We start from the raw sequence: 23,657 nt of genomic DNA on the forward strand, positions 1-23,657 counted from the left end.
AGTGGCCGCGCGGGGCGGCTCTCGCGCGAGGTCACGTGCTCGCTGTCAAACACGGGGCGCCGTTACCTGCGTCAGGGCGGGGCCAGGGTCGCTCGTTGATTGGTTAGAAGCGGCAACCGTTCCTCGCTGCTATTGGCTGGCGGCCGGCTTGGGGCGGGGCCGCGCTGTAGAGCGGCGGTTGAGCAGCGGCAGTTGGCGGCCGGGGCGTTGGAGCGGTTGGTTTGAATCGGCGGGGCCAGCGGCGGGCGCGGAGAGTGTCGCCGCCATGAGGAAGAGGTACGGGGCAGCGGCGGGGATGGGACGGGACCCGGGCACCGGGTCGGTTGGGGCGGGAGGACGGACCCGGGGTGGCGGGGGGGAGCCTCAGCGCCAGGGGTGGGCGGCGATGGCGGGGGGGGACCCGGGCGGCGATGGCGGGGGGGACCCTTAGCGCCAGTGGTGGGTAGCGAAGGCGCCGGGGGGACCCGGGCGCCAGTGGTGGGCGGCGATGGTGGGGTGGACACCCGGGCGCCGGAGGGACCCGGGCGCCAGTGGTGGGCGGCGATGGCGGGGGGGGACGGGGCGGGGGGGGACGCCGGCGCGGCGATGGCGGGGGGGGGGGGGACGACGGGACGGACGGCCGGGGCGGCGATGGCGGGGGGGGGGCGGGGACGGGACGGACGGCCGGGGCGGCGATGGCGGGGGGGGGGGCGGGGACGGGACGGACGGCCGGGGCGGCGATGGCGGGGGGGGGGACCGGGCGCGGGGGCGGTGGGCCCGAACCCCTCCCGGCGGCTGACGGCCGGTGGCCCCATTGCCCTCAGTGAGGTGCTGGCGGCCGAGGCCGTGTCGTGCCTGAACCGGGCTATGGCGGCTCTGCGGGCTATCTGGGAGGAGATCGGCATCCCCGAGGAGCAGCGCCTGGAGCGTACCGATGTCGTTAAGAAGCACATCAAGGTGAGAGGCGGGGCCCCCCCGGTGGTCAGGTGGGGGGGAGGAGGATGCGTTCATCGTGAGCCCCCGGGAAGCACTCTGCCGAGGTCCCTGGGACAGATGGGCCAGGTCCGGCGGGAGCCCCCTGTATGGGCTGGGAGAGCCCCGGGTATCCCTGTGCCACCCTTGCCCCGTGCAGCCCCATCCTGCGGGGCACCCCGCGCTGCCTGCCCCATGCCCTTGCCAGACTCCTCCTGCGGTCCCCGCTTGCTTTCTGTCCCTGCAACCTGCTCTAACCACACCCGTGCCACAGGACCTCCTAGACATGATGGTGGCAGAGGAGGAGAACCTGAAGGAGCGGCTCTTGAAGAGCATCGCCATGTGTCGGAGGGAGCTTGACGCCCTCTGCAAGGAGCTCCAGCTGGAGCCCATCCAGGTGAAGTAGTGCTTTTCACTCCTAGAACCCCGCTGGCCACGCTCTGCTGCTGCCTGGCCTCTGCCCTGCTGTCTCAGCGAGGTCAGAGCTCGCAGAGAAAATGCCTGTTTGAAACCACTTTTCCTGATGCCTGGTAGAGCCAAAGGTGCTGTGGCTCCTCGCAGGCTGGGTGCTGGGAGGTGGTTGTGAGGAGCCCAGGTGTCTTGCAGCACCTCATTTTGTTCCTTGCTGCTGTGTTTACACTTTCCTGGGGAACTACTTGCTCAGAAATAGGGCTTGTGTCCCAGGTCTTCATTTGGGAAGCTTAAATATCTAAGTCAGGTCTGTGAGAGTTGTGGCAGAACTGATTTCTGGAATCTTCTAGGTGGAGGAAGGAAGTACCATTCTGCAGATGGAAAAGAATTTGCGCACCCATGTGGAAGTGTTGTTAAAGCAGAAAAGGGACAGGAAGCAGGAGCTGAAAACCTTGCAAGAACAAGATCGAGATTTGTGCGACATTCTCTGCACATCCCTGTTCTGCATTAACAGTGATGCTGTGCCCAGCCTGGAGGACCTGGATCGTTACAGGCGCCACTTGGCCTCCCTGACCGCTGTGAAGGTAAGCGGAGAGGGAGCGAGGACCTCACTGTGGGTGGCATGCAAGGTGCTCGCTGGTTTCTAATGCCACTTATCACTTCCAGGAGCAAAGGCAGGAAGAGTTTGTCAGCAGGAAGCGGCAAATCATCCTCCTGATGGAGGAGCTGGACCACACTCCAGACACAAGCTTTGAGCGGGATGTGGTGACCGAGGACGAGGAAGCCTTCTGTTTGTCTGAGGACAACATTGCTGCCCTCCAGAATCTGCTGCAGCAGGTATGTTGGCGCACTGAGGCAGTGCTGCATGGCAGCTGATGGCATGGTTGGCATCACGATGTAAAGAGTGAGTGCTGGCTTTTCAGCACGCCTGTGTGTTTGAACATTGTTTGGGAGCTTTTGCAAGGAGATTTTGGGAACTGAGTGAGTGGCTTCGCTAGGTGCAGTATATCAGATGGTCTGCTCATGCCCTTTGGGGCCAGGCTGCGCTGGTGCTGACCCCGTGCTCTCGCCCCTGTAGCTGGAAGCCCAGCGATCCCTGAATGAAGCTGTGTGCACAGAGCTGCGCTCCAGAATTGTTGCACTCTGGGAAAGGCTGCAGGTTCCTCTGGAGGAGAGAGAGTCTTCTGCGGTGCACGTGGCTGGATCCAGAGCCAAAACTAGGAAAGCTGTAAGGACTGTTCTGTGCTCTTGGAGGGGCTGGGGCTGCTGGGAGCAGCAGCTCTGTGTTTTCCACTTGTTTGCTCAGCCAGAGTAGAGAAGCCACTTCCAGCAGTCAGGTGTGAGATGAGCAGGCCAAATCCTGCCCTCATGCGTGGAAAAGCTGGGAGTTGGTGCTGGTGGCCACCTCATCTTAGGAAGCAGCTTATGCAGAAGATAAATCCTGTTCTGCTCCTCTTCTCATGTTGCCTTCTCTGAGTCTGTGCTCTCATCTTGTTGGCAGTTGCAGTTGGAAGTGGACCATCTGGAGGAGCTGAAGCTGCAGAACATTAGATCTGTGATTCAAGGAATTCGGGCAGAGCTGGCTGACTACTGGGACAAATGCTTCTACAGTCAGGAGCAGAGGGAAGTCTTCAGCCCCTATTACGACGGTGGGTGCTGGCTCTTCCTGTTCATCGATTCCCCTGTGGGAGCTGTGGGCTGCCTGCTGGCGCATGGAAGTCCCTGTTGCCTCCTGAACATGCTGTTGTATTCTCTCCAGAGGACTATACAGAGACCCTGCTTGATCTCCACGAAGCTGAGGTGGAGAAGATGAAGAGCTACTATGAAACACACAAAGATCTGTTTGAGGCTGTCCAGAAATGGGACGAGAACTGGAAGCTGTTCCTGGAACTGGAGGTATTGTCTGGGCAGGAATGTGCTCTGTCTGGCTGGGTGCTGGGTCACTGGGTAGCGCACGCCTCTGCTCCCGTATTCCAGGGGCTGTTGGGAAAGACCAGGGAGGCACTAGGAAACCACAGTGGGTCAGTGAGGGGATGGGGTGCTGTACCTAGGGCACTGGTATGGTCTGGGGGGGGGTTGCTGCGCAGCAGGGATGGCTTTCTTCAGCACCTCAGTCCCACGGGGGGGTTTGGTGGGCTGGGGGACTGGTTGGTGTGTTTGGCTGTCTCCTGACCTCCCTTCTGTATTAGAAGAAAGCATCTGACCCCAGTCGCTTCACCAACCGTGGGGGGAATCTGCTGAAAGAAGAGAAGCAGCGAGCGAAGCTGCAGAAGACACTTTCCAAGGTAGGTTCAGCCCTGGAGAAGAATCTGTAGTCCCAGATAAGCATATGTAGTGCTGACTGAGGAGAAGGGCAGCACCGAGAGCCGGCGAGGGGTGTCTCTGGACATGGAGATGCCCATGTTCAGGAGGGCAGTCTCTTGACACTGCCCTTGTGTCTTGATCAGTTGCAGGAGGAGCTGGAGAGCAGGGTCCAGGCCTGGGAGCAGGAGCATGAGGGGACTTTCCTGGTGAAGGGGCAGCGGTTCTTGGAGTATGTGATGGAGCAGTGGCAGCTGTACCACCTGGAGAAAGAGAAGGAGAAACAGGAGAGGGTGAGTGTGAAACTGAGCGTGCTGCCTCTTGGCCTGAAGGAGCCTCAGCTGCATTGAATACCAGCGTGTCCGTGTCCCCTGCCTGTACAAGCTGGAAAACTGCTCCAGCTGCTGCCCGGGGCTCTGTCTTCTCATTCTCTGCCTGGAAGTGGCTCTGCATGCAGTCACCTCTCTTTGATGGTGTGTCTGGTGTCCATTGCTTTTGGTGTCTGTGTGCATTGACCCCCTTTCTCGGCCCCAGCTGTGCCACAACTGCAGCTTGGCTCTGGATGCCTGCTATTCTGTTGAAATAGCTGCTGCTTGGCTGTGCCAGACTGTCCGCAGGGCATTGCCCACTGCCAGAAGCCTGCCCTTCCCCTGGCGCTCCACAGCTCTGCACCAGTTAGTAAGTGCAGATCTCTCCCACAGCACCTGAAGAAAAGCCGCCAGATTGAGACCGAGATGATGTATGGCAGCACCCCACGAACACCTGTCAAGCGGCAAGTGCTTGGCCCCCACACGCCTGGCAAAGTAAGGAAGGTAAACGGTCTGTGTGAAGCAGCGTAGCTGTGGTGGGAGCAGAGCGCTGTCACTGGGCTAGAGCCCTGCCCTGTCTTAGGCTGGCTGGGGTCCCGCATGGAGCTGGGGGGAGGGTTTGGGGTGTAGGGGAGGCAGGGAAAGGGCCAAGGCCGTGGGCACCTCTGTTCTCCCTGGGGACCAGTGGGCCTGTTGCCCTGTGATGCGCTGGAGGCAGGAGGCTCTGTGCAGCCGGGAATTCCACCTCAGTTTCCCCAGCGCAGTGCACCCGGTGGCTTCCCCCCGTGTGACGTGCTCTGCTTTTCCCCTCAGCTCAACAGCACCTTCCACTCCAGGGCCACACCCAACAGTACCATCCGTTTAGCTTTTGGAGGAGCCATCTACCACTCGCCAACATCACGGTTGCCACCTTCTGGAGGGAAGGTAAGGAACTTTCCAGGGAGTCCCTGCCTGGCAGGGTGGGCTGGGCAGGAGATGGGTGAGCTCGACTGCTGTCCTGCTGTGTCTCACTGACTCCCCTGACAAGCTCCTGGGGTACAAAAGCACCTCTTTGTCTGTAGCCCACTGCACTGGGCTGCTGCGGTCCTGGCAGGATGTTTCTGGGATCTGAGGGAGGAGGAGGGTAGGAGCAGCGTACAGGGAAGTCTTCCTCTAGCCCAGATTTCTAGTGTACCTCTGTGCTGAGCCTGCAGCTTGGGGGGTCCTTCAAATGTGGGTGTAGTGCTGTATTTTTCTGGGATCAGAACAGGATCCTAGACCCTGGAGGGCTCCTGGAGTGTAAAACTATTCTGGCACTGCAGAGCAACATTGAAGCTAGCTCAGCTCTCTTAGCTCTACTTGATTTTTGTGTCCCATCTAACTGTCACTTCTTCCTGTAGACTGGCCAGGCTCGGACCCCCAGCCGCATGCTTGTGAAGCCTTCCCGTCCTGGACGCAGGGAGCAGAACAAGGAGAACATGTCCCACCTGAATGGAACCACCCTCAGCGGTGGGTGCACCCCTACAGCCCCTGCCCAGCGTAACCAGAGCGTTAATTCTGTTGCCAGCAGCTATTCTGAATTTGCGGTAATTCACCTCTTTTAACCCACCTCTCCTCACTGGGCAGCACTGAGGGTGTGCTCCCTCATCCTAGAGCACCTGGTGTCCCCGCGCAGGATGGCTGTTCCTGCCAGTGCCTGCCAGTTCTACGCAGAGAACTTAACATTGAGGTTTGGTGGCTGAGGCTGACTACTGCTCATGTCACATAAAGGCCCTGAGCAGCCCAGTGGGGAATAGACAAACACAAGAAAAACACTGATGCTGGGGGGGACACCTCCCAGCCCCATGCAGGGGCAAAGCCATAGCACATATAGCACAGCCCCCCTGGAAAACAGCCCTGTGCAATGATGCAGCCGCTCTCATAAGGTGGGTATGTCTCCAGCTGCTTGGGCAAAGTCTCCCCCCTGAGGTCCGAGTCCCTCGATGCTGTGCCTTCTGGGGGTGGTGGCTCCCCAGCCTCTCCCAGGGCTGCAGCGTGGTGGCCTGGGCGACTGGCAGCACACAGCTCAGGTGCTGCCCTAACTCGGTCAGTGGGAGGTGGGAGGGAGGGTCTCCTGACGCCCTGGCAGGGGCAAGCCTTTTCCTGCTGCCTGCACAGACTCATCTGTCAAATGCTTGCGTGGGACCCTGCTCGCTGTCCCCCCATGCGCTGAGCCTGCACAGGGACCCTAGCAGTTGTCCCACCTTTTCTCTCTGTGGTGTGCTGGGTGAGCAAGGCTGGGAAGCTGCCCTGGCTGCTGAAGAAGGTGCCCTACTGATGGACGGGCTTTGCTGTCTGGGGGTCCTGCAGCAGCCTCTGCCCTTCCACGAGGATGGGCTGAGCCCAAGCTTTAGCATCTTCTGACACCAGAAAGCCAGGCGCCTTTCTTCCCTGTGGCAGCTAAGCTGGTGTGCCGTGCCCCTGGGGGTGTGCCGAGGGTTTCCCTGCAGCCAGGCTGTGGTCCCGGGCTTGGCACAGGGTGCTGGCTTGGCACGGAGGTGGATTCCTGCTGGGCGTTCCCTTCCTCCAGCAGCTGGGCATGGCTGTCCCTGCCCTGCTCCCCCCCGGCTGAGGGGCAGCCTGTGCCGGAGGGAGCCGTGCTGTTCCTGGCCCGCAGCTCTTTGGGCTACAGGTTCCTCCTGCTTCCTGGAGGCTGAGGGCTCGGAGTTCTTTCTCAGCTGCTGGCTGCCAATGCTTTCCTGCCCTCTTCTGAAGCAAGAGCTGGGTGGGGAACCCCAAACAAGCAGGAGCAGCCTGGCCTGGAGCCACCCCTGCTTTCTCACAAAGCCATGAAGCAACAGCTCTGTCCCTGCCGCATGCTCCCTCCACTCATCCCCATCTCCTGCTTCTTGTCTCCACAGCGCGAACTTTCAAAGGCTTCAAAGTGTGACAGCAGCTCCCGCGTTCTGAACTCCACCACTGCCTTCTCCTGAGATGCTGTCTGCGGCGCTCCAGCTTCTCCTAGCTGTAGTGAGTTGCTGCTGAGGCCGAGTGTTACACAGCTCCCCCTGCAACCAGCCAGCCGGGCTCTTAGTGGGGCAGGGCAAGGGGGGTTCCTGATTGCTGGGGTAGGGTGTGAAAGGGGACTTCTTAAAAACTTGTTTTTAAAAAATTGTAATTAAAGATTTAAGTATGTTGTATTAGAGTAGCATAGCAGTGGGTGCTGGCTCCTGCCCCCGGGGGAAGCCATTGGTGCTTGGACGCGGGGCCTCTGCCTTGCTGAGCATGCTCGGGGACAGACAGGACCCATTTCATTTCACAGAGCTGGCCTCAGTGCCTTTCCTTGCAGGCTTTTTTTCCCCTGCATATTTCCGTAGCATCTTCCTTTCTCAACATCACAGCAGGCTTGTTTTACCTGGCATTCCCTTAGCAGGCTTTGTTTGGCCCCAGAGCACTGGCCTCGCCCCTGCTGGGGGGGCAGCAGCAGGGCACCTGGGGGGAGGCAAGCCTGACGGGGGGGTATGGCCTGTACCCTGTGGAGGGGCAGAGCCTGCAGCAGGGAGTGCCAAAGCAAGCAGTGCTACCAAGGAAGCAAGCTACAGTGAGACAAGATCTTCTTCCCTGCCATCGGGAGCGGGGGGCAGCTTCTCCTACCCCCAGGACCTGCTCTGTGCCGTCCACCACTGCCCTCCCTCACCCTTCGCCCTGGCAGAGGTCAGCGAGCCCAGTGCATTGGCGGTACAACACAGCCCTGGGCACTGTTTAGGGGGGCCTGTTTGCACCTTTGTTAAAGAAGCTCTGTATATATGTTATTTGTCCCTGGTCATGGCTAATTTGCACCTTGTTATCACTACACTCCCCCCCACTTGCTGTTATGCTACCAGTTCGTTCCCCTTGTTCTGTAATCCGTTCTGTATATATGTTAATGGAAATAATACTTTTATGTGTATATAGCTGCTGCTGTTTGTGTGTCTGTGGGGTGACCAAAGGTGCCCCTGGGGAGGAGGGCTGGGCACAGCTTTAAGCTGGGGCTGGCTCCAGGGGGGCTGGAGGAAGCTGGGAACATCCTTTGTACGCAACACAAAGTACCACCACAGCCATTATGGAAAAATAGATACCATAAATATGTTCAGCCTTTTGTTTAGTTGCCTTGAGCACTCGTGCCATTGCAGCCTGGACTCTGGCATGTGAATTCAGTTCACCATGGGCTAAACCTGGCCCGATCCAGGTGTGGGGGGCTGCCTGCCTCAGCTCTGAGGGTCCTGGCAGGAGTGGAGCTTGCCTCTGTCTTCCTCACTGCGGGCAGCTGTAGTGGTGGGGGGGGTGGGCTTCAGGGCCCTCACGGCTCCGGCTCCAGCACACAGACGTAGGTGGTCCAGAGCCCACACACCACCTCCTCTGCCTGCAGCCCCTCGGCCACCAGGTGCTCGACGCGGCGTGGCTGGTCAGAGCTGGCATTGTCCCTGTGTCCCAGCTGCCCATATTTACCTGCAGACACCACAGGCATGCCATGATGTGAGGGAAGGAAGGTGAGAGCACCCCATAACAAACAGCTCCAGCCAGGAACCCATGAAAGTGTTCTGCTATGGAACCTCACAGTGATAAAATACAAGTAAATATAAAGATACTTGTATATATAAATAATACAATGTGTGTATATATATGTGCATTATAGATATAAAAATGTATAAATAATATATATAATATAAAGTAAATATAAAGATAAAATACAAGTAAAAGAGGCCAACAGTAAGGAAGCTGAAAACAAAAGCTGGCCCTGGGGAGGTGTTGTGCTGTCCCAGAGCAAAGGCATCACTTACCCCAGCCCCAGGTGTACAGCTCGCCGCCTCCTGCAAAGGGGACAGCACCCATCAGCCAGCACCCACACTGCAGCACGGGGGGCCGCTGGCCCCCACCAGCCACCCCCACCCCGCTCCCAGGCAGCAACCTGCTTCCAGTGCTGCCTGCCACCCCGAGCCAGGAACTCACGTGTGATAACAGCCGTGTGCCGGGACCCGCAGCTGACCTTGCTGACCTCCAGGTCCTGCGGCAGATCCAGCAAGGCTGGGAACGCCTGGATGGAAATGAACGCGGTGCCCTCAGCAGCTGGCTGCTCCTGGCGGGGCGGCAGCTCAGCATTCCCTGGGGAAGAGCCAACTCTCAGTTCCCAGGAGCGACCAGGCCCCACCAGCATCATCTGCAGGCTTGAACCACACCAAACTGCCTGTGGCCCTGCAGGACCTGGCAGCACCCACCACCAGCAGCACCCTCACCTGCACCCGCGTCCTCATCCTGTGCCTGCTCTTCAGCCAGCCCTTTGGAGGGCAGAGCTAGCTGGCCCGACTCATTCCAGCCCCACATGTACAGGTCTCCTGCCTCTGTGTGTGGGAAGCGCAGCAGGGGTGGCCCCAGAGCAAAGCTCAGCGGCAGCAGCTGGCTGCTCCAGGGTCACCGGCACCCAGTGCACATGGCACAGCACCGTGCACCAGGCTCCCTGGGACCAGGTCCAGCCAGGGCTGTACGCTGCCACCAGCCACCCTGACCACCCGACACAGCCCCCTCACCGCTAATGCTGGCCGAATGCCACCCGCCGGCTGCCACAGTCTGCATCGGCACGCCAGCCAACGCCTCCACCAGCCGCGGCTCCTTCACCGACTCCAGGGTCCCGTGGCCAAGCTGCCCATGCCTGTGGGGAGACACAGACAGACAGACAGACACCTCTCATACCCCACTGCCCTCCAGCCCTTGCACCTCTCTGCCCCACCATGAGCCCACAGTCCTGACTGAACCCCTTCCTGCCTGCTGCTGCCCCTGCCCCCAACCCAGCCCCCGGACCCCCAGGACCCCCCTCTGCTGGGTCCCAATGGGGAGGCAGGAGGGTGCCCCTGTGCCCAGCCACGTGGGAGGCCGGTGGGTGCTCGCTGCGCCGGTGCCTGGCGGGCTGGGCAGGCAGGCTGTGGCATGCAAGGCTGTAATTCAAGCAGCAGCTGCACAACAGCCATGAGACAAGAGTCTGAGTTGTCGTGCAACAGTGCGGCAAATGACACAGCTCTGAACTGAGGAACATGTTTACGAGTTAGTCCATTGATCATCTAACCGATCGCTGAGCTCGTCTGGCCCATGCTGAGCCAGGAATTAACAGTGCAGTCAGCAATCAGTGCAGCCCCACGCCTACAAGTGAAAGCAGGGGGATCCCACGAGGGGACAAGTTTGGGCTCATCCCAGAGGGTGGCACCAGCTGGACCCACATGCTGAGGTCTGCAAAATCCTCCCTGCCTGGGCGAGCTGTGCCTCCACGGGTGCTGACAGCAGCGCTGAGCACCAATGGCTCCAGTGCAGGGGGGGCCAGGCAGTGCCAGCCCCAGCCTGGGAGAAGGCGAAGGTGACGAGGTACACACAGTGCCTGGGTTCAGGCAGCCAGCCCTGAGCTGCTGAAGGAATAACCACAACTGAGGGAAAGAGCTGACACCAGAAATAGGGAAAAGCCGAGCGCCGGTGAGAGGGCGAAGCCCAGCACAGGGCACCCCATGCACAGGGCCAAGACTGACAGCCCAGTTACGCCTGTGGTGAGCAAGCGGGATATAAAGCACCAGTGGCTTTAATTGTGAAAGCTGTTGCAAAAGCAGGAGTTACAAAGGGCTATAAAAGTAAACTAAACAGCTCAGGCGCATGTAGCAGGTAACTAGTGTTGCATCCCGGGGATCATCAAAGTGTCAGAACAGAATGCCAAAAACTGTGCTGAGGCAATGATGTTGGAAAGATGTTTCGTTTTTCTTCATGGGGGTATCAGCAGAAGACCAGGGCAAAGAGATGCACCCAGCGAGGCTGAGAGCAGGGCTGGGCCCCAAGCACAGCCACAGGCACGAGCAGCAGCTCAGACAGCCCACAGGCAGGGTTCGCAGCAGCCGGAAAGGGGCTCCCAAGCAAGTGAAGGTGACCACAGCCTGCAGTAAGAAAGGGGCTACAAAGGCTCGAGTGGAGCCACCACCTAGCTGTTATACAGCAGAGCGGCAACACTGCAGGACATGGCACAGGGACACGTTAGAGGATTCTCAGCCTTGTTAAACAACCAAAGCTTAACCACGGCATTTAGTTTTTCCAAAACAGTTAATCCTAAAATACACATTGACAAGTGCAGAAACCTTTCCTCCAAAGGGAAAGCAAAGGATAAGATAACGTGGTATCTGCAAATGCAACAACTGCTGATTTAAACTGAGTTTTACATTGGCTATGAGAGCCACCAGCCAACAGAGAATGGGGAACAAGGCACTCCTGAGCCGATCAGAAACATCAAGGGAGGGTGATGGGCCAGGTCACACAGCTCTGCTGACTACGACCGACAGCCTTTGGTGGTTTAAGATGAACACTGATCCCTTCCACCCTACGGGTATTAACAACTAACGGTTACTGCCGTCAGGACTGATCGCACACCAGCACCCTGACCCAGTGCCAGTGTGTGTCTGTGGCACTGGGGATGTACAGCTGCAACCCAATGGATTTATGGGGCTCAGCAAGACCCAGCGATGCCTCAGCTACACCCAGTAACAAGCCCTAGAGCAACGGAGCCTTAGTGGCCTATGGCTCCCAGCAGATCTTCGCGGCGCTGAGATCCAGAGGCTGCACCGCTGCATGCCGTTGCCCTGGCAGGGGTTTACCCCCCTGTGCCGGACCCGATGGCTGGATGGGGCAGGAACCCAGAGCAGTCATAGATGAGGGGCTGCAACGCCGTGTACAAGCGCCGCAGATGGCAGCACAGGTAGGAACTGGCACCTTGTGTTAACCACACCTCAGCCTTGGGGCAAAGGGAGAAGCAGGAATCCCTCGCCCGGCCAGGCAGTAGGAATCACAAGATCCAAGGGAGGGACGGAGGGACGGCCCGGAGCTGTGCCCTCAGTCATCGTCTGGGAAAGCATTACTGGCTGTGTGGCAGCCGGGCAGGATGTGCAAAAACACCTCTCAAACTAAGCAAAAACACCTCTAAGAGATTAAACTGAGCGATGCCTCTGGCTGTTCACTGCACCCAAGTACAACTGCTGGCAAGCTGAACAGGGAAAGGAGAAGGCGCTGTAACTCAACAGCGCTGTATGTAATGACTTAAGAGTTATTAATTGCAGCTCAATAATTATGTGCAACACCATGAATAACAACAGTATCATGAAGTAATAAGTGGTGTGTTTATTAGTCAATTAGTTTACTGATCATGTACTCACTTCATTAGATTATTTTACTGTGTTGACTAATCCATCATCACTACGGAAACCTGAACCAGTTTGCATCAAGCCTGCAAGCTAACGGGGGGCTCAGACCCTGAGGTGACCCCCACCCTGACATCCTCTCACCTGCATCCTGCGCAGTCCCTCCTGTATCCCCCACGTCCTCCCCAGCCTCCCTGTTGCATCCCCCAATATTCCCTCTGCATCCCCCCAGCACACCCGGCGTCCATCCCTGCATCACCTGCCTTCCATGCCCCTCCCCCCGCCCCATATCCTTAATCCCACACCGACCTGCCACAGCCCTCCGGCCTTCCATCCTAGCCGCCCGGGAACCCACTGCTGTCCCACCCATGGCCCCTACCCCCACCCTACGGTCTGTACCTCCCCCCCTGAGCCCCGTACCCCCACCCACGGCCCCGTACCTTCCCCTCACAGCCTTGCACCACCACCTATGGCCTCACACCTCCCCTCCACAGCCCCACAGCCTTGTACCCCCTCCCACGGCCCCACACCTTCCTCCACATCCCCGTACCACCCCTCCACAGCCCCATAACACCCCCATAGCCTCACCCCCCCCCCCCCATGTTCCCATACCTCCCCTCTATGGCCCTGTAACACCCCCATGGCCTCATTCCCCCTTCCCCAGCCCTGTGCTCCCCTCTATGGCCTCATACCCCCCTCCCCAGCACCATGGCCCCTCCACGGTCCCACACTCCCCTCCCCAGCCCTGTAACATCCCCACACCCCCCTCCCCAGCCCCGTGGCCCCCCCCCCCGCGCTCACCTGCCCCCACCCCAGGCGTAGGCCTCCCCGGCGGCGCCCAGCACCAGGACGTGCTCGTGGCCCAGCGCCAGCCGGCGGGCCCGCAGCGCACCGGGCAGCGCGGTGAAGAAGGGCGGCCGCGGCGTGGCGAAGCCGCCGGGCAGCAGCGGCAGCGGCGGGGGGCAGCAGGGCTCCGGGGGCAGCGCCCGGCTCCAGGCGGGTGCGCCCTCCCCCGCGCCCCGCAGCGCCGCCGCCCGCGGCCAGGCCTGGGCCGCCGCCGGGCCCCGCAGCACCACGTGCGTCTCCGAGGGCAGCGCCTCGGCCCAGCCCGGCAGCGGCCGCCGCAGCCCCGCGCTCCGCACCTCCAGCCCCGCGCCTGCCGCACCGGGCCGTCAGCGGGGCGCCGCACCGGGGGCACCGGCGCGGGGAGGGGGGTGGGTGGGTGGGTGGGACACGGACGGGGGCACCCCGGGGGGACCGGCGCAGGGGGGGACGGACAACCCCGGGGGGACCGGCGCGGGGCGGCGGACGAGACGAGCAGACATCCCGGGGGATAACGGAGCGTCCCGGAGGGACGGGGATATCCCGGGGGGACCGGCGCAGGGAGGGGGACAGGGACAGCCCGGGGGGCAACGGAGCACCCCGGGGAGACCGGCACGGGGACAGCCCGCGGTGGGGAACGCCAGCATCCCGGGGGGACCAGCGCTGGGAGGGGGATGGCGCATCCCTGAGGGGACGGGGACATTCTGGGGGGACCGGTGCAGGGACGAGGGACATCCCGGGGGCCAATGGAGCGGGGAGGGACACTGGGACATCCGGAGGGGAATGGAGCATCTCGGGGGAGCGGCACCGCCGGGGGAAGAGGAGGACTCCGTCCCCGGGACATCCCGGCGGGACCAGCACTGCGGGAGCGGGTGACATCCCGAGGGAACCGGCGCCGTGGGGGGCGTGGGGAGGTCCCTCCCGGGGGTCCGGCGTCAGGGGCCGGGGGCGAACGGGCTATCGCGGCGCGGCGGGGAAGGGCGGGAGCGGGCACCCGCTGTCCCGGGACACCGGGGGCAGCACCGGGCGGGCCGGGGGGCGCTCACCGGTCTCCACGACCACGTAGCTCCAGGCGGGCCAGACACGGCGGATCCCCTCGGGGCCCGACTCCAGCCGCCAGGGGCCGGGGCCGGGGCCCGGCTCCCCCACCGCCTCCTCCGGGCTGAAGCCGAAGACGAACCAGGCGCGGCGCGGGGCCGCCATGGCGGGGCGGGGCCGGCGGGAGGGGGCGGGGCCGGCGCCGGTACCGACGGGAGGGGGCGGCGCCGGCGGACGCAGGGACAGAGGCGGGGCCGTGGTCCAAGAGCAGCTTTAGTGCAGTGTCACCGGGCGGGCCCGCCGCCGTACCGGGCCCCGGCGTGCAGGACCCCGGGCCGGCCCTCCCGGTTAAGGCAGACGGTGCAGCGGCAGCGGTGAGCCCCATCCTCCCCCTCACCCCGGGGCAGCGGGCGCAGCCCCCGCGGGCAGCAGGACCCCGGCCGGGGCAGCCATCCCTGAGCAGAGCATCGTGTGCAGGCGGCCCCCAGCCGGGCCCTCACTCCTGCCCGGCGCTGGGTTTGATGAGGCCATAAGCCACGGCCTGTGCCAGGCTCTCCTTGGCCGCGTGGGCCACGCGCGGCTTATCCTTGTCCTTGGCGAGCACCGAGAGGATCTCCAGCATCTCGCTGGCAATGAGCTGCTCGGCCACCTCCCGCTCGGCTGCCATCATGTTCATCACCACCACGGCCCCGCGGTGCTGCAGCTCGGTGCTGGGGCTCAGCAGCAGCGCCTGCAGGATCTCCAGCCAGTGCACCGTCTGCGGGGAAGAGGGGAGCCACGCTCAGTGCTGCCCCCCCCCCCCCAGCCCTGCTGGCCCCCAGCACCCCCAGCCGGGAGTCAGGCTGAGGGCAGGAGAGGTTGCGCCAGTCTCCTGGGGCCAGCACTGGGACGCAGCTCCAGGACACTGTGGGGAGGGAACATGGAACACGGGGTGCTGTCCCAGGGGGACCCGAGTGCCCCCTGCTTCACTGCTGGGCACTCACCACCTGGGGGATCCGCTTGCAGATGGGGGGGTGCAAGGCGGTCAGCATGGCCAGGGTCCCCGAGGCTGCCCGACGCAGCTTCTCATCCTCCTCCCCGCTGTACAGGACCATCAGCTTCAGCCGGTCGTTGCCCTCTGCCAGGAACAGCTCCTGCACCTGCAGAGGAGGAGGGGGGTGAGTGGGGGTGCAGGGGGCCAGAAGCCCAGCGCAGAAGCCCCACGGGCCCTGGCCCAGCCCTCACCTCCTTGCTCATGGCCATGTTGCACATGCACTCCGTTGCAGCCAGCCGGATCAGCTCGTGCTCCTCAAACATGTACCCCTCAATCATGGGCACAGCCTTCTCCTTCAGGATCTTCTGCCTGGGACAGGGCGTGTGTGAGCGCTCCCTGCCCAGGGTAGCACACCTCTGGGCCAGACAGGGACAGCGCACTCCCTCCCCTCCCCCCTGGCCCAGGCCAGCCCCTACCGCAGCCTCTCACTGATGCCAGCCAGGTTGGTTAATGCCATCAGCCCCTCAAAGTTCTCCAGGCCTGTGCGCTGAAGACGCAGAAGGCTCACCAAGGGCCGGACTACCTCGTAGATCTGTGGAGACAGCAGTGCAGGGCACGAACTCTGAGAGAGGGGCAGGGACTCTGCACCCCGTGGATGGAGCCCTGAGCCCAGCCTAAAGGCAGAGCTGCTCCCATGGTCAGGCCTGGGCCATCGGGCCTTAGTGGGGAACACCAGAGGTCTTGCCATCTCCCGCTCCCCAGGAAAGGGCAAACCCATGCTAGCAGTTCCTGTGGTGCAGATCCCACCTCAGATCACCAGCCCTGTGGCCTTTAGCCCCAGGGCTGCCAAGTCCGTTCCCAGTGGGTAAGGAGGAGCCGAAGCCCACCCTATCCCAGATGCTGCACACTGGGACCAGGGCAGTTCCGACCAGGGCAGTCCCTCCTCCCTCCTCGTGCTGCTCAGCCCAATGCTTCCCCAGAGCCGACACACGCCTGGCTGCAGCAGCCCAGGCATAGACAGTGGGGCACAGCCAAGACTGTGCCCGCTGCTACTCCCCACGTGAGCCCCTGTGCAGCCCTGACTGCCCACGCAGGGCCCCTGCTTGTCAGCTGCGTCCCCGCAGCCCACAGCGGCAACACTCACCCGCTCTCCAGGGAACGCCATCTCCGGGTTGGAGGTGATGGTGATCTTTGCCAGGGCCTGAGCTGCCTTGGCCTGCCCCGCCTCAGTGCCCTCCAGGGACAGCGGGATGAGAGCCTGCAGGCAGAGACACAGTGATCAGTCCTGCAGCCAGGTCACAGCAGCCCCAGCTTCCGCTGGTCTCATGTACGAGGGAGCCAGTACGGTCCCCTGCTAAACCACAGCCACCCCCCCAGAGCCCCACTGCACAGCACACGCCAGCAGCACAGCGGGGCCTGTCCCCTCACCTTGCCTCCTCCTTGCGCAACCACACCACCCCGGTCCTCCGCCTCCTCCACCAGCGCCAGGAACACTCTAAGGACAAAGTGAGAGCAGCCGGAGCACCCGGACACCCGCAGCAGGCCTATGCTGCACCAGGCTCGCAGACATCCCATTTGTTCTCCTAGGAGCTTGCATTCACCACAGGCACAAAAGCTTGCCGGCAGGACACCGGCAGCCTCCCTCCCTGCCATCCCCAGCATGTCCATACCTGGAGATCAGCTCCCGGCAGGAGTTGGTGAGCGCCGGGTTCTCGCTCTTCACCATGCAGGTCAGAGCTGACACCACACCAGCCGTCAGCAGCTTCCGCACCCGGCGCTTCACAAAGTCTGGCTTGTCCTATCCCAGAGGCAGAGTCACCACTTGGCTCGGTGGCACTAGCCTGCCGCCCGCTGCCATCTGCTGTGAGGTGTTCCCCCTCGTCCCTGAAGGCCCTGTCCTCACTCGAGACTCAGGACTCGGTCACACCCACACACCCTCCTACAGGGCCAGGGCTCCCGGCAGCTCCCCAGAGCAGCCGTGCCCTGCTCACCTTGGGGTGCTGCTCCGGAATGTGCTGCTTGGCATACTTGGCCAGCTCCAGCATCTGCGGGTCCGGCTCCTCGTGATCATAGCTGTTGGTGCAGTTCACTAGTGTGGAGGCGACGGCGTAGAGCACACTCCTGTCCTCTGACTGCAGCGATAACGGGGCCCCCATCACACCCACGATAGAGAGGACAAGACAAGGGCTCGAGCCCACCCAGCACCATGGGGCCCTTCCACACCCCAGCCCCATAGTGTGAGACCCACAGCCCCCTCTGGCACATTTGCACAGCGCCAGGGTGCCCCCCACCCAGGGCCCTCCATCACAGCACTCAGCACGCACCTTGGCCAGGTGGAACATGGCCTGCATGGCTGCCTTGTCCTCCACAAACTCCTCCTTGACATCCGCATCGAAGGTGAGGTAGGCCAAGCCCTCCACCGCCCAGCGCCGTGTGCCCGCGTCGATCGTCTCATTGCAGAGCCACCTGGGAGAGGGGCCCCATGAGCCCAGGCTGCGGGGCACCCTGCCCAGCTGCCCCACCATGCCCCCACCCAGCAGCACTCACTTGCGGCACTGCTTGGCCAATTTCATTGTGGAGCCCTCGGCAAACTGCTTCATGCTGAAGTCGGTGCCTCCAGCAGATCCCAGCTTGCAGAGCCCCTGCAGCCAGGAGCAGACTCAGAGCAGGAACGGTCTCACGGTCACCCCAATGCGTCTCCAAGATCCCCCAGCAGCGAGGGGACAGCGCTCAGCACAGCCACTCCTCCCATCCCGCCACACTCCTGGCACACTCACCACCAGTGCCCGGATGCGAATGCTGTCCCTCTCGCTGTGCTTGTAGATCTCCTTGAGCAGGCTGACGCCGTTGGCAGTGATGAAGGAGGCACGCTTGGCCTTGTCGGCAGCGTGGATCAGTGCCTCCACTGCTACCAGCTGGTGTGCCTCGCAGACGGAGGCACAGAGGGACAGCACGCTGTCCATGATCCCCTCCAGCTCCAGCACCCTGTTCCCCGCATCTGAGGGGCCCTGCAGCAGGCATGACACCGTCTGGATGGCCCGCAGCTTCCCAGCCAGCTCAGGCCCCTTGAACCAGCTCCTGCAGGGGAAGACCACCAGGAAGGATAAAGCTGGTCCCACCCCACTGCCTTCAGCCACACGCAGCCCCACCCGCTGAACCCCAACACAGCAGGTCTCAGGTAGCTCTGCGATCTGCTTTTACCACTAAGAGCAAATAGGTCTGGGGTGCTGCTACTTCCCCAGAAGGCTGCTGGCTGTATGAGACCGAACCCCCTCTCCACCCCCAGGGATGCCGGGCTCACCTCACGTAGTCCTCGCACAAGTGGTGGAAGTTTTCCCTCTCAGCATCGCATTTCAGGTCATCGTAAAGTTTGCTCAGCAGAACTGAGGCACTCATCCGACTGTTCTCCGTCACGGGCAGGCTGCCCAGGGTGCCGCACACTGTACTGCCCACCTCCAGGATCTTCTTCAGGCCTAGGAGAACATGAGGTCAGTCACCCCAGCGAGGGACAAAATGGGGTGGGCAGGCAGAGCCAAGGCACGCAGCACCCCAAGGCAGAGGGGTACGCTGTTCTACTCACCCTGGTCGATTACCCAGAGGCTCATGCTGTTATTGGTCTTCTTTGGCGACTTCCTGGGCACCACCTTGATGAGCAGGTTGAGAGCATTGTCACGGCCATGCGCAGAGGCCCCTTCCAGCACTAGCAGCTCCAGGAGGTGCTTGATCAGCAGTTTCAGGTCCTTGGAAGAATCTTCCAGAAGAGATGGTGCCCGGCAGTCAGTGCCATGGGCACAGGCCTCACCTCCACCATGGTAAGGCTGGCAGGAGATGCTGCCATGACCAGGGGCTCCTCTCCCCCAGCTCAACCTTTTATTAACCCTAGGCCAGAGCCCCGGCGCTGCGGCAGGGAGCAGTGACAAGGTGGGCAGTGGGAGAAAAACACACTGCAACTCAGTGCCTCCCCAGGGTGCTCCCCCCAGCCCCCACCGGGCAGCCAGCACGGCAGGCACTCACCCAGCACCACCGCGTCCTCCTTGCCACGGAAGTCCTTCTGCAGCCCCTCCTTCAGAGACTCGAACATTACATGCAGAAGGTTGCAGGCAGCCAGGGAAACCTGCTCGTGCTCCACGCCCAGCACCGCTGAGAGACGAGGGGCCCCCAGCTCTGCCAGAATGGCCATGGTCTGCAAATACAAGCACAGCCATCTGCTAGAGACTTTGGGGAAGCCTTGGCACCTCCCAGCACCTTATCAGGATAGCTCCCCACTGCAACAAGGCTCTCACAGCCTCAGGTCTGGCAGGTGACAGTTCAAAGCTCCCCTGCTCAGCAGAGCTGCAGCCAGCTGCAGGCAGACACTAGTGACGCTCCCCTGCCTGACACGCTTCGCAGCCTCCCCAGCATTGATTTCCCCTGGGCCAGGCCCCACCACAAAGGAGACCTGGACTATGGTGGGACCTACCCGGGAGCGGTGCCCAGAGCACAGTCCAACCAAGGTGCGCAGGGCCGCCAGCATCAGGTCAGCCTTGGCTGTGTCGAGGAGCTGCGTCAGCAGCCGCACACCATCACTTTGGAAGATTTTCTCTGCTCCAGCCTCCTCTCGTGCCAGCACAATCAGGTTCTGCGCAGCCTGGGAAAAAAGAGAGTTGTGTCTGGGTCATCTGCCCACGAGGATGCAGCCCACTGTGCACAGGGAACCTCCGCAGCAGGAGCTGGCTGGGCAGCCAGCAAAGCCACAGGCACCCACCCGCCTTCCACCCCCAGTCTCTGGGGAGCATGTTTTACTGTCAGGAAGCCTGGCCTCACCCAGGCAGCACCATTCAGACAGCAGTGCTGACCTGGGAATACCGTTCCTCCCCTCCTCGCCTTCCAGCCAAGCTGCGTTGCCCTCCGCCCCCCCGAGCTCAGACCTTTTGCTTCTTGTCCGCATCCTTCTCTTCAGGATCCAGTAAGATCTGGAACATCTGCTCTACCTTTGAGTCTGTGCAGGACATGGCCTTCATCTGAGACAGAGCAGAAAGAGCATCTCAGCCCTCACCGCCTCCATCAGCCCACCACACCCACCCACAGAGAGGGGCACAGGAGCCCTCAAACCACACACTGCCTCCCCACTCACCTTCTCGTGCATGCTGCTCCCCAGGGCGCGCAGGGCCTCCTGGAAGGCCTTGTTCTTGGGCTCCAGGCTCACACACCGCTGCAGGTCATTGACAGCCTGGTCCAGGCGGCCCAGCTTCTGCAGTGCCTGGCTGCGGCGGAACAGTGCCTTCATGTCCCGGCCATCGGCTTCAATGGCTGTGGATGAGTAGGGAATCTATTGCACAGCCCCTGAACGGCTTCAGTCCACCCACACGGGCAGTGCACAGAGACTGGTCCCCCACTAGCCACCACTGATAGTACCTTTAGATGCATCAGCCTCTGCCTTGGCATAGTCCTCCTGCAGAGAGAAGGAAAGAGTCAAGCAAGAGGGAAATGCCTGATGTGCTGCCTGTGCAGGCCTCACTCAGCCCAGCCTGCTGCAGGCTGAGGCAGGACCTGCTGCTTTAGAGCAGAGCAGGGAAAGGACTGTGGAGTTTGAGGATGGGAACAGCATCAGAGGACACTGAACCAGTATAGCAGGACATCCCATCCTTCCTAGAATGCAAACCTCACTGGGTCCCCAAGAAGCCCTAAGGCCCCCAGCGCTTTTCAAGTGCTCACGGTCTACTCGAGACCCTAGGTTCCTTGTGTTCCACCCTGCCTCAGAGAGTTCCACGCTGGGAGATCAGAGAAGCTGTGACTGCCTGGGAAACAGCCCCAGCACAGACACACAGCTCAGGCATGGACAAGGGTGCCCTGCCCAGGCCCTGACAGCCCACCCAGGAGGTGGCACAGCAGGCAGGGCCAGGAGAAAAGGTGAGCAGAGAGAAAACACCAGGCACCATCCTGTCTGAGGAGTGACAGCACCCTGCCCAAGGACCGACAGGGCCTCTCAGCACCAGTGCGCAGCTGGCGAAGGGGCCAGGCCAGGGCAGCTGCCAGCAGCACAGCCCCAGCAGGCCAGGGCGGCTGGGCAGGTTCCTGCAGGGCCCGCGGTGACGCACCCGCCCGGCACTCACCAGCTTCAGGTAGCAGGCGGCCCGGTTGCGGTGCAGCACGGCTCGCTCCGGCACGGCGTCGCACAGGTCCAGTGCCTGGGTGTAGGCAGCGAGGGCGGCGGCGTGGTCCCCAGCCTGGAAGAGCTCATTGCCCTGCTCCCGCAGCTGCCCTGCCGTCACCTGCCAACGGGCACCGGCTGGGACACGCGTGTCAGGGGGCCCGGGCATGGCCCTGAGCCCCCACAGCCCCGGGGACAGGCCCAGGACAGGACCCCGCTGCCCCCGGCTGCCCCGTGACGGGCCTTGGCCACCGGGCCCTGCGCAGCGGGCCCACACCGGGCCCCCACCCGCCCAACCCGGCCACGGTGGCCACAGCCGTCCCGGGACGGGCCTTGGGCACCGAGCCCTGCACACCAGGCCCCACCCGGCACCCACCCGCCCAACCAGGCCATGGCGGCCACCTTGCCTTGCCCTGCCCTGCCCTCCCCGGCCCCGCCGCTCCTGGCCCGCGGCCGCTCACCGCCTCCCCCATCGCGCGTCTCCCGCCGCTCCCGTGGCGTCACCGCCGATCGCCCGGGGAACGCGGACGCCGCCGCCCGTGTCACGTGACGGGGGCCGGGCCGGGCGGGGACCTCTAGCGCCCCCCCGCGGCCCGGCGGTGCCGCCACCGGCCACGTGCGACGTCGTGTGCCCCTCAGTCCGTCCGTGTGCGTCCCCGCCTGCCCCCCCGCCCCGCCGCACCCCCGGGCAGGGAGCCCCGGACCCCCCCCTTGGACCCTGCCCTGCCCGCGGCCCCCCCCTCAGCAGGCGCGGCTGGGGGGCAGCGGGGAGCGGGGCCCCCCTGGGAGGCCGCAGGGCAGGCAGCGGGCGCAGGGCAGGAGGCGGCCGAGGCGGCAGCGCCGGGTCCGGTAGAAGTGGAAGAGGTCGACGGCCATAAGGAGGAGGATGAGAAGCCCGTAGAGCCCCACGAAGGGCAGGGCCAGCGGGTTCCTGTTGGGGGGGAACACATCTCAGGAAGGGGTGGCCACGGCCCCCCACCAGCACAAGGCACCCTGCGCCGGCGAGAGCCCCGCTCTGGGCTGCAGGGTGGCACCGCACACCCCAGCCCCCAGCGCCGCCAGGCCAGCCCCGCCGCCCCCTCCCACCTCCCGGGCACCAGCAGCCCCAGCCCAGCCACCGCGGCTCACCGGAGGAGCCCGGGGCCGGCCAGGCTGGAGAGGTTCACCCCAGTGAGGGCCTCCAGGGCCAGCTGGGAGCAGCAGGTCTTGAGGGTGAGGGGGCTGCGGCGGCAGCAGTAGCGGTAGTCGGCCGGGTCACTCAGCCGTGGGCAGTAGAAGCCGGGGTGGTAGCGGCCGTCGGGGCCTGCATAGCCCTCGCAGAGGTGCAGGTTCTGCACCGAGGCTGCGGCAAGGCGCGAGAGCTCAGCGGGCACCGGGGCTCAGCCCCTGCGGCAGGGTGCCACAGAGTCTGTGAGCTTCACCCCTGCAGCAGGGCGGGCCGGGGGGCCAGCAGCCAGTGTGGTGTCGCGGGGACAGGCTACCAGCTCCAGCGTGGTGGCCCTTGCAGGGATGCTGTGCTGCGGAGCAGAGCCCTGCGAAGCTGTGGCAGGGACAGGCTGGGCTCGAGCACGCTGGCCCCAGGGGGCCTCAGCACAGGAGCCCCCAGCTTAGCCCGTGGGGTGGGCTCGGGTGGCAGCAGGGCTCCAGCCCGGTGGGCAGCACCGCTGAGCATAGCCCCACACGGCAGTGCCTGCTGTGGTGTGCGCCATGACCTCCAGCACTTGCCACGGCCCCAAGGGCAAACACAAGCGAGGAGCGTGATGGTGGCAGATGGGAGGGGAAAGCCCCTGGGCCAGTGGGCCAGCTCCCATCTTGCCGTGCCGAACCCCCTCCCTGTTCCCCACCGCCCCACAGGGACAGCACCCTCACCCCACAGACATGCAGGACCAACCCCGACACCACCACACCTGGACCACCATCCAAGTGTGCACAGCTGCCTCCCGGCGCAGACCCCCCAGCCTCCATCATGGGCTGTCGGGGAGCAGGCTACAAGGGACAAGGGCCCAGCAGGGATGGGGAGAATGGGGTCAGGGAACAGGAGGGGTGGGAGCGGGGCTGTACCTGTCCCAAGGAGGCCGGGGCACAGAGCTGTGGCAAGGAGCAGCCGGAGCAGGAGCCCACCCTGCATCTTCCCAGCTGACCCTGGGCAGAGGCAGCTCTGGCTACAGCAGAGGCAGAAACCACAGCTCCTCCTGCTCCCGCCTCCATCGCGGCCCATCAAGAGCTGCTTGGAGCCATTAGAGCCTCCTTCACTCGCTGCCCGCTCCCCAGAGACCAGGGCAGGAGGCGGGAGCATCGCTAATGAGCTTCTTCTCAGGGGCCAAGTGCAGGATGGGAGGTGCCACCCCCACCCCACAGTGGGGCACCAGGTCCATGGGTACCGGTTGGGCATCTCACCCCACCTGGGGCTCCCAGCATTGCAGGCAAGGGCCACAGGGCAAGTGCCTGGCCCTGGGGCTGTGGGCAGGCAGGTTGTGCTGCAGCCCCCCGGCAGCCCCCGGTGGGCAGCAGGCCCTGCACCAGCAGCCTGGCCCCCCGCCAGCTGTGCCATTAGCCAGGCTCCACAGAGC

The 23,657-nt window shown here is 63.1% G+C and overlaps 4 protein-coding genes across 8 annotated transcripts; 1 reads left to right on the forward strand and 3 right to left on the reverse strand.

The window, feature by feature from the left end:
- Nucleotides 1-8: 8 nt before the first annotated feature.
- PRC1 (protein regulator of cytokinesis 1) lies at nucleotides 9-7,882 on the forward strand. 3 transcript variants are annotated; one of them, XM_055817633.1, is made up of 14 exons: nucleotides 9-276; nucleotides 804-936; nucleotides 1,226-1,348; nucleotides 1,713-1,946; nucleotides 2,029-2,199; nucleotides 2,441-2,590; nucleotides 2,864-3,011; nucleotides 3,122-3,258; nucleotides 3,552-3,647; nucleotides 3,810-3,956; nucleotides 4,365-4,475; nucleotides 4,785-4,895; nucleotides 5,351-5,536; nucleotides 6,851-7,882. In XM_055817633.1, exons 1-14 carry the CDS (start codon nucleotides 266-268, stop codon nucleotides 6,920-6,922), a joined length of 1,830 nt encoding a protein of 609 aa, XP_055673608.1. In that variant the 5' UTR covers nucleotides 9-265; the 3' UTR covers nucleotides 6,923-7,882. The 3 variants fall into 3 exon arrangements, with proteins under 3 accessions (XP_055673608.1, XP_055673622.1, XP_055673619.1); XM_055817647.1 differs by having other exon boundaries at nucleotides 5,351-5,459; XM_055817644.1 differs by having other exon boundaries at nucleotides 4,365-4,466.
- Nucleotides 7,883-8,027: 145 nt separating this feature from the next.
- RCCD1 (RCC1 domain containing 1) lies at nucleotides 8,028-14,371 on the reverse strand. Of its 3 annotated transcripts, none has more exons than XM_055817660.1 (7): nucleotides 13,993-14,218; nucleotides 12,926-13,280; nucleotides 9,494-9,615; nucleotides 9,203-9,307; nucleotides 8,919-9,071; nucleotides 8,750-8,779; nucleotides 8,028-8,417 (listed from the first exon to the last, which is right to left on the reverse strand). In XM_055817660.1, the coding sequence occupies exons 1-7, from the start codon at nucleotides 14,147-14,149 to the stop codon at nucleotides 8,269-8,271; spliced, it is 1,071 nt and encodes a 356-aa protein (XP_055673635.1). In that variant the 5' UTR covers nucleotides 14,150-14,218; the 3' UTR covers nucleotides 8,028-8,268. The 3 variants fall into 3 exon arrangements, with proteins under 3 accessions (XP_055673635.1, XP_055673640.1, XP_055673647.1); XM_055817672.1 differs by having other exon boundaries at nucleotides 8,280-8,417; nucleotides 8,919-9,003; nucleotides 13,993-14,232; XM_055817665.1 differs by lacking the exon at nucleotides 12,926-13,280 and having other exon boundaries at nucleotides 13,993-14,371.
- Nucleotides 14,372-14,473: 102 nt separating this feature from the next.
- UNC45A (unc-45 myosin chaperone A) lies at nucleotides 14,474-21,657 on the reverse strand. The gene is made up of 20 exons (XM_055817592.1): nucleotides 21,549-21,657; nucleotides 21,050-21,208; nucleotides 20,352-20,388; nucleotides 20,071-20,246; nucleotides 19,865-19,957; nucleotides 19,417-19,584; nucleotides 18,972-19,140; nucleotides 18,538-18,708; nucleotides 18,259-18,430; nucleotides 17,735-18,035; nucleotides 17,505-17,599; nucleotides 17,282-17,423; nucleotides 16,949-17,089; nucleotides 16,628-16,755; nucleotides 16,386-16,452; nucleotides 16,102-16,215; nucleotides 15,434-15,549; nucleotides 15,209-15,326; nucleotides 14,968-15,123; nucleotides 14,474-14,741 (listed from the first exon to the last, which is right to left on the reverse strand). The coding sequence occupies exons 1-20, from the start codon at nucleotides 21,558-21,560 to the stop codon at nucleotides 14,481-14,483; spliced, it is 2,796 nt and encodes a 931-aa protein (XP_055673567.1). The 5' UTR covers nucleotides 21,561-21,657; the 3' UTR covers nucleotides 14,474-14,480.
- A 159-nt stretch (nucleotides 21,658-21,816) lies between these two features.
- On the reverse strand, nucleotides 21,817-23,215 carry LOC129783823 (protein shisa-like-1a). Its single transcript, XM_055795908.1, has 3 exons — nucleotides 23,149-23,215; nucleotides 22,216-22,429; nucleotides 21,817-22,018 (listed from the first exon to the last, which is right to left on the reverse strand). Exons 1-3 carry the CDS (start codon nucleotides 23,213-23,215, stop codon nucleotides 21,829-21,831), a joined length of 471 nt encoding a protein of 156 aa, XP_055651883.1. The 3' UTR covers nucleotides 21,817-21,828.
- Between the last annotated feature and the right edge of the window lie 442 nt (nucleotides 23,216-23,657).

This window comes from Falco peregrinus, chromosome 1, assembly GCF_023634155.1.
Source record: "Falco peregrinus isolate bFalPer1 chromosome 1, bFalPer1.pri, whole genome shotgun sequence".
Taxonomy (NCBI): domain Eukaryota; kingdom Metazoa; phylum Chordata; class Aves; order Falconiformes; family Falconidae; genus Falco; species Falco peregrinus.

What these genes read in the sequence shown, in the direction of transcription:
- PRC1 (XM_055817633.1), top strand. An exon ending in TCCAGAATCTGCTGCAGCAG is followed by an intron (nt 2,200 to 2,440) that starts GTATGTTGGCGC and finishes TCGCCCCTGTAG; the next exon opens with CTGGAAGCCCAGCGATCCCT. An exon ending in GCAGCTATTCTGAATTTGCG is followed by an intron (nt 5,537 to 6,850) that starts GTAATTCACCTC and finishes TTGTCTCCACAG; the next exon opens with CGCGAACTTTCAAAGGCTTC.
- RCCD1 (XM_055817660.1), bottom strand. Translation starts at nt 14,149, where the DNA reads ATGGCGGCCCCGCGCCGCGCCTGGTTCGTCTTCGGCTTCAGCCCGGAG. An exon ending in TACGCCTGGGGTGGGGGCAG is followed by an intron (nt 9,616 to 12,925) that starts GTGAGCGCGGGG and finishes GTCTCCCCACAG; the next exon opens with GCATGGGCAGCTTGGCCACG. An exon ending in GCTGTACACCTGGGGCTGGG is followed by an intron (nt 8,418 to 8,749) that starts GTAAGTGATGCC and finishes TGGTGTCTGCAG; the next exon opens with GTAAATATGGGCAGCTGGGA.
- UNC45A (XM_055817592.1), bottom strand. An exon ending in TTCGCATCCGGGCACTGGTG is followed by an intron (nt 17,600 to 17,734) that starts GTGAGTGTGCCA and finishes TCCTGGCTGCAG; the next exon opens with GGGCTCTGCAAGCTGGGATC. An exon ending in GCAAGCGGATCCCCCAGGTG is followed by an intron (nt 14,742 to 14,967) that starts GTGAGTGCCCAG and finishes TCTTCCCCGCAG; the next exon opens with ACGGTGCACTGGCTGGAGAT.
- LOC129783823 (XM_055795908.1), bottom strand. Translation starts at nt 23,215, where the DNA reads ATGCAGGGTGGGCTCCTGCTCCGGCTGCTCCTTGCCACAGCTCTGTGC. An exon ending in CCCCGGCCTCCTTGGGACAG is followed by an intron (nt 22,430 to 23,148) that starts GTACAGCCCCGC and finishes GCCTTGCCGCAG; the next exon opens with CCTCGGTGCAGAACCTGCAC. An exon ending in GCCGGCCCCGGGCTCCTCCG is followed by an intron (nt 22,019 to 22,215) that starts GTGAGCCGCGGT and finishes CCCCCCCAACAG; the next exon opens with GAACCCGCTGGCCCTGCCCT.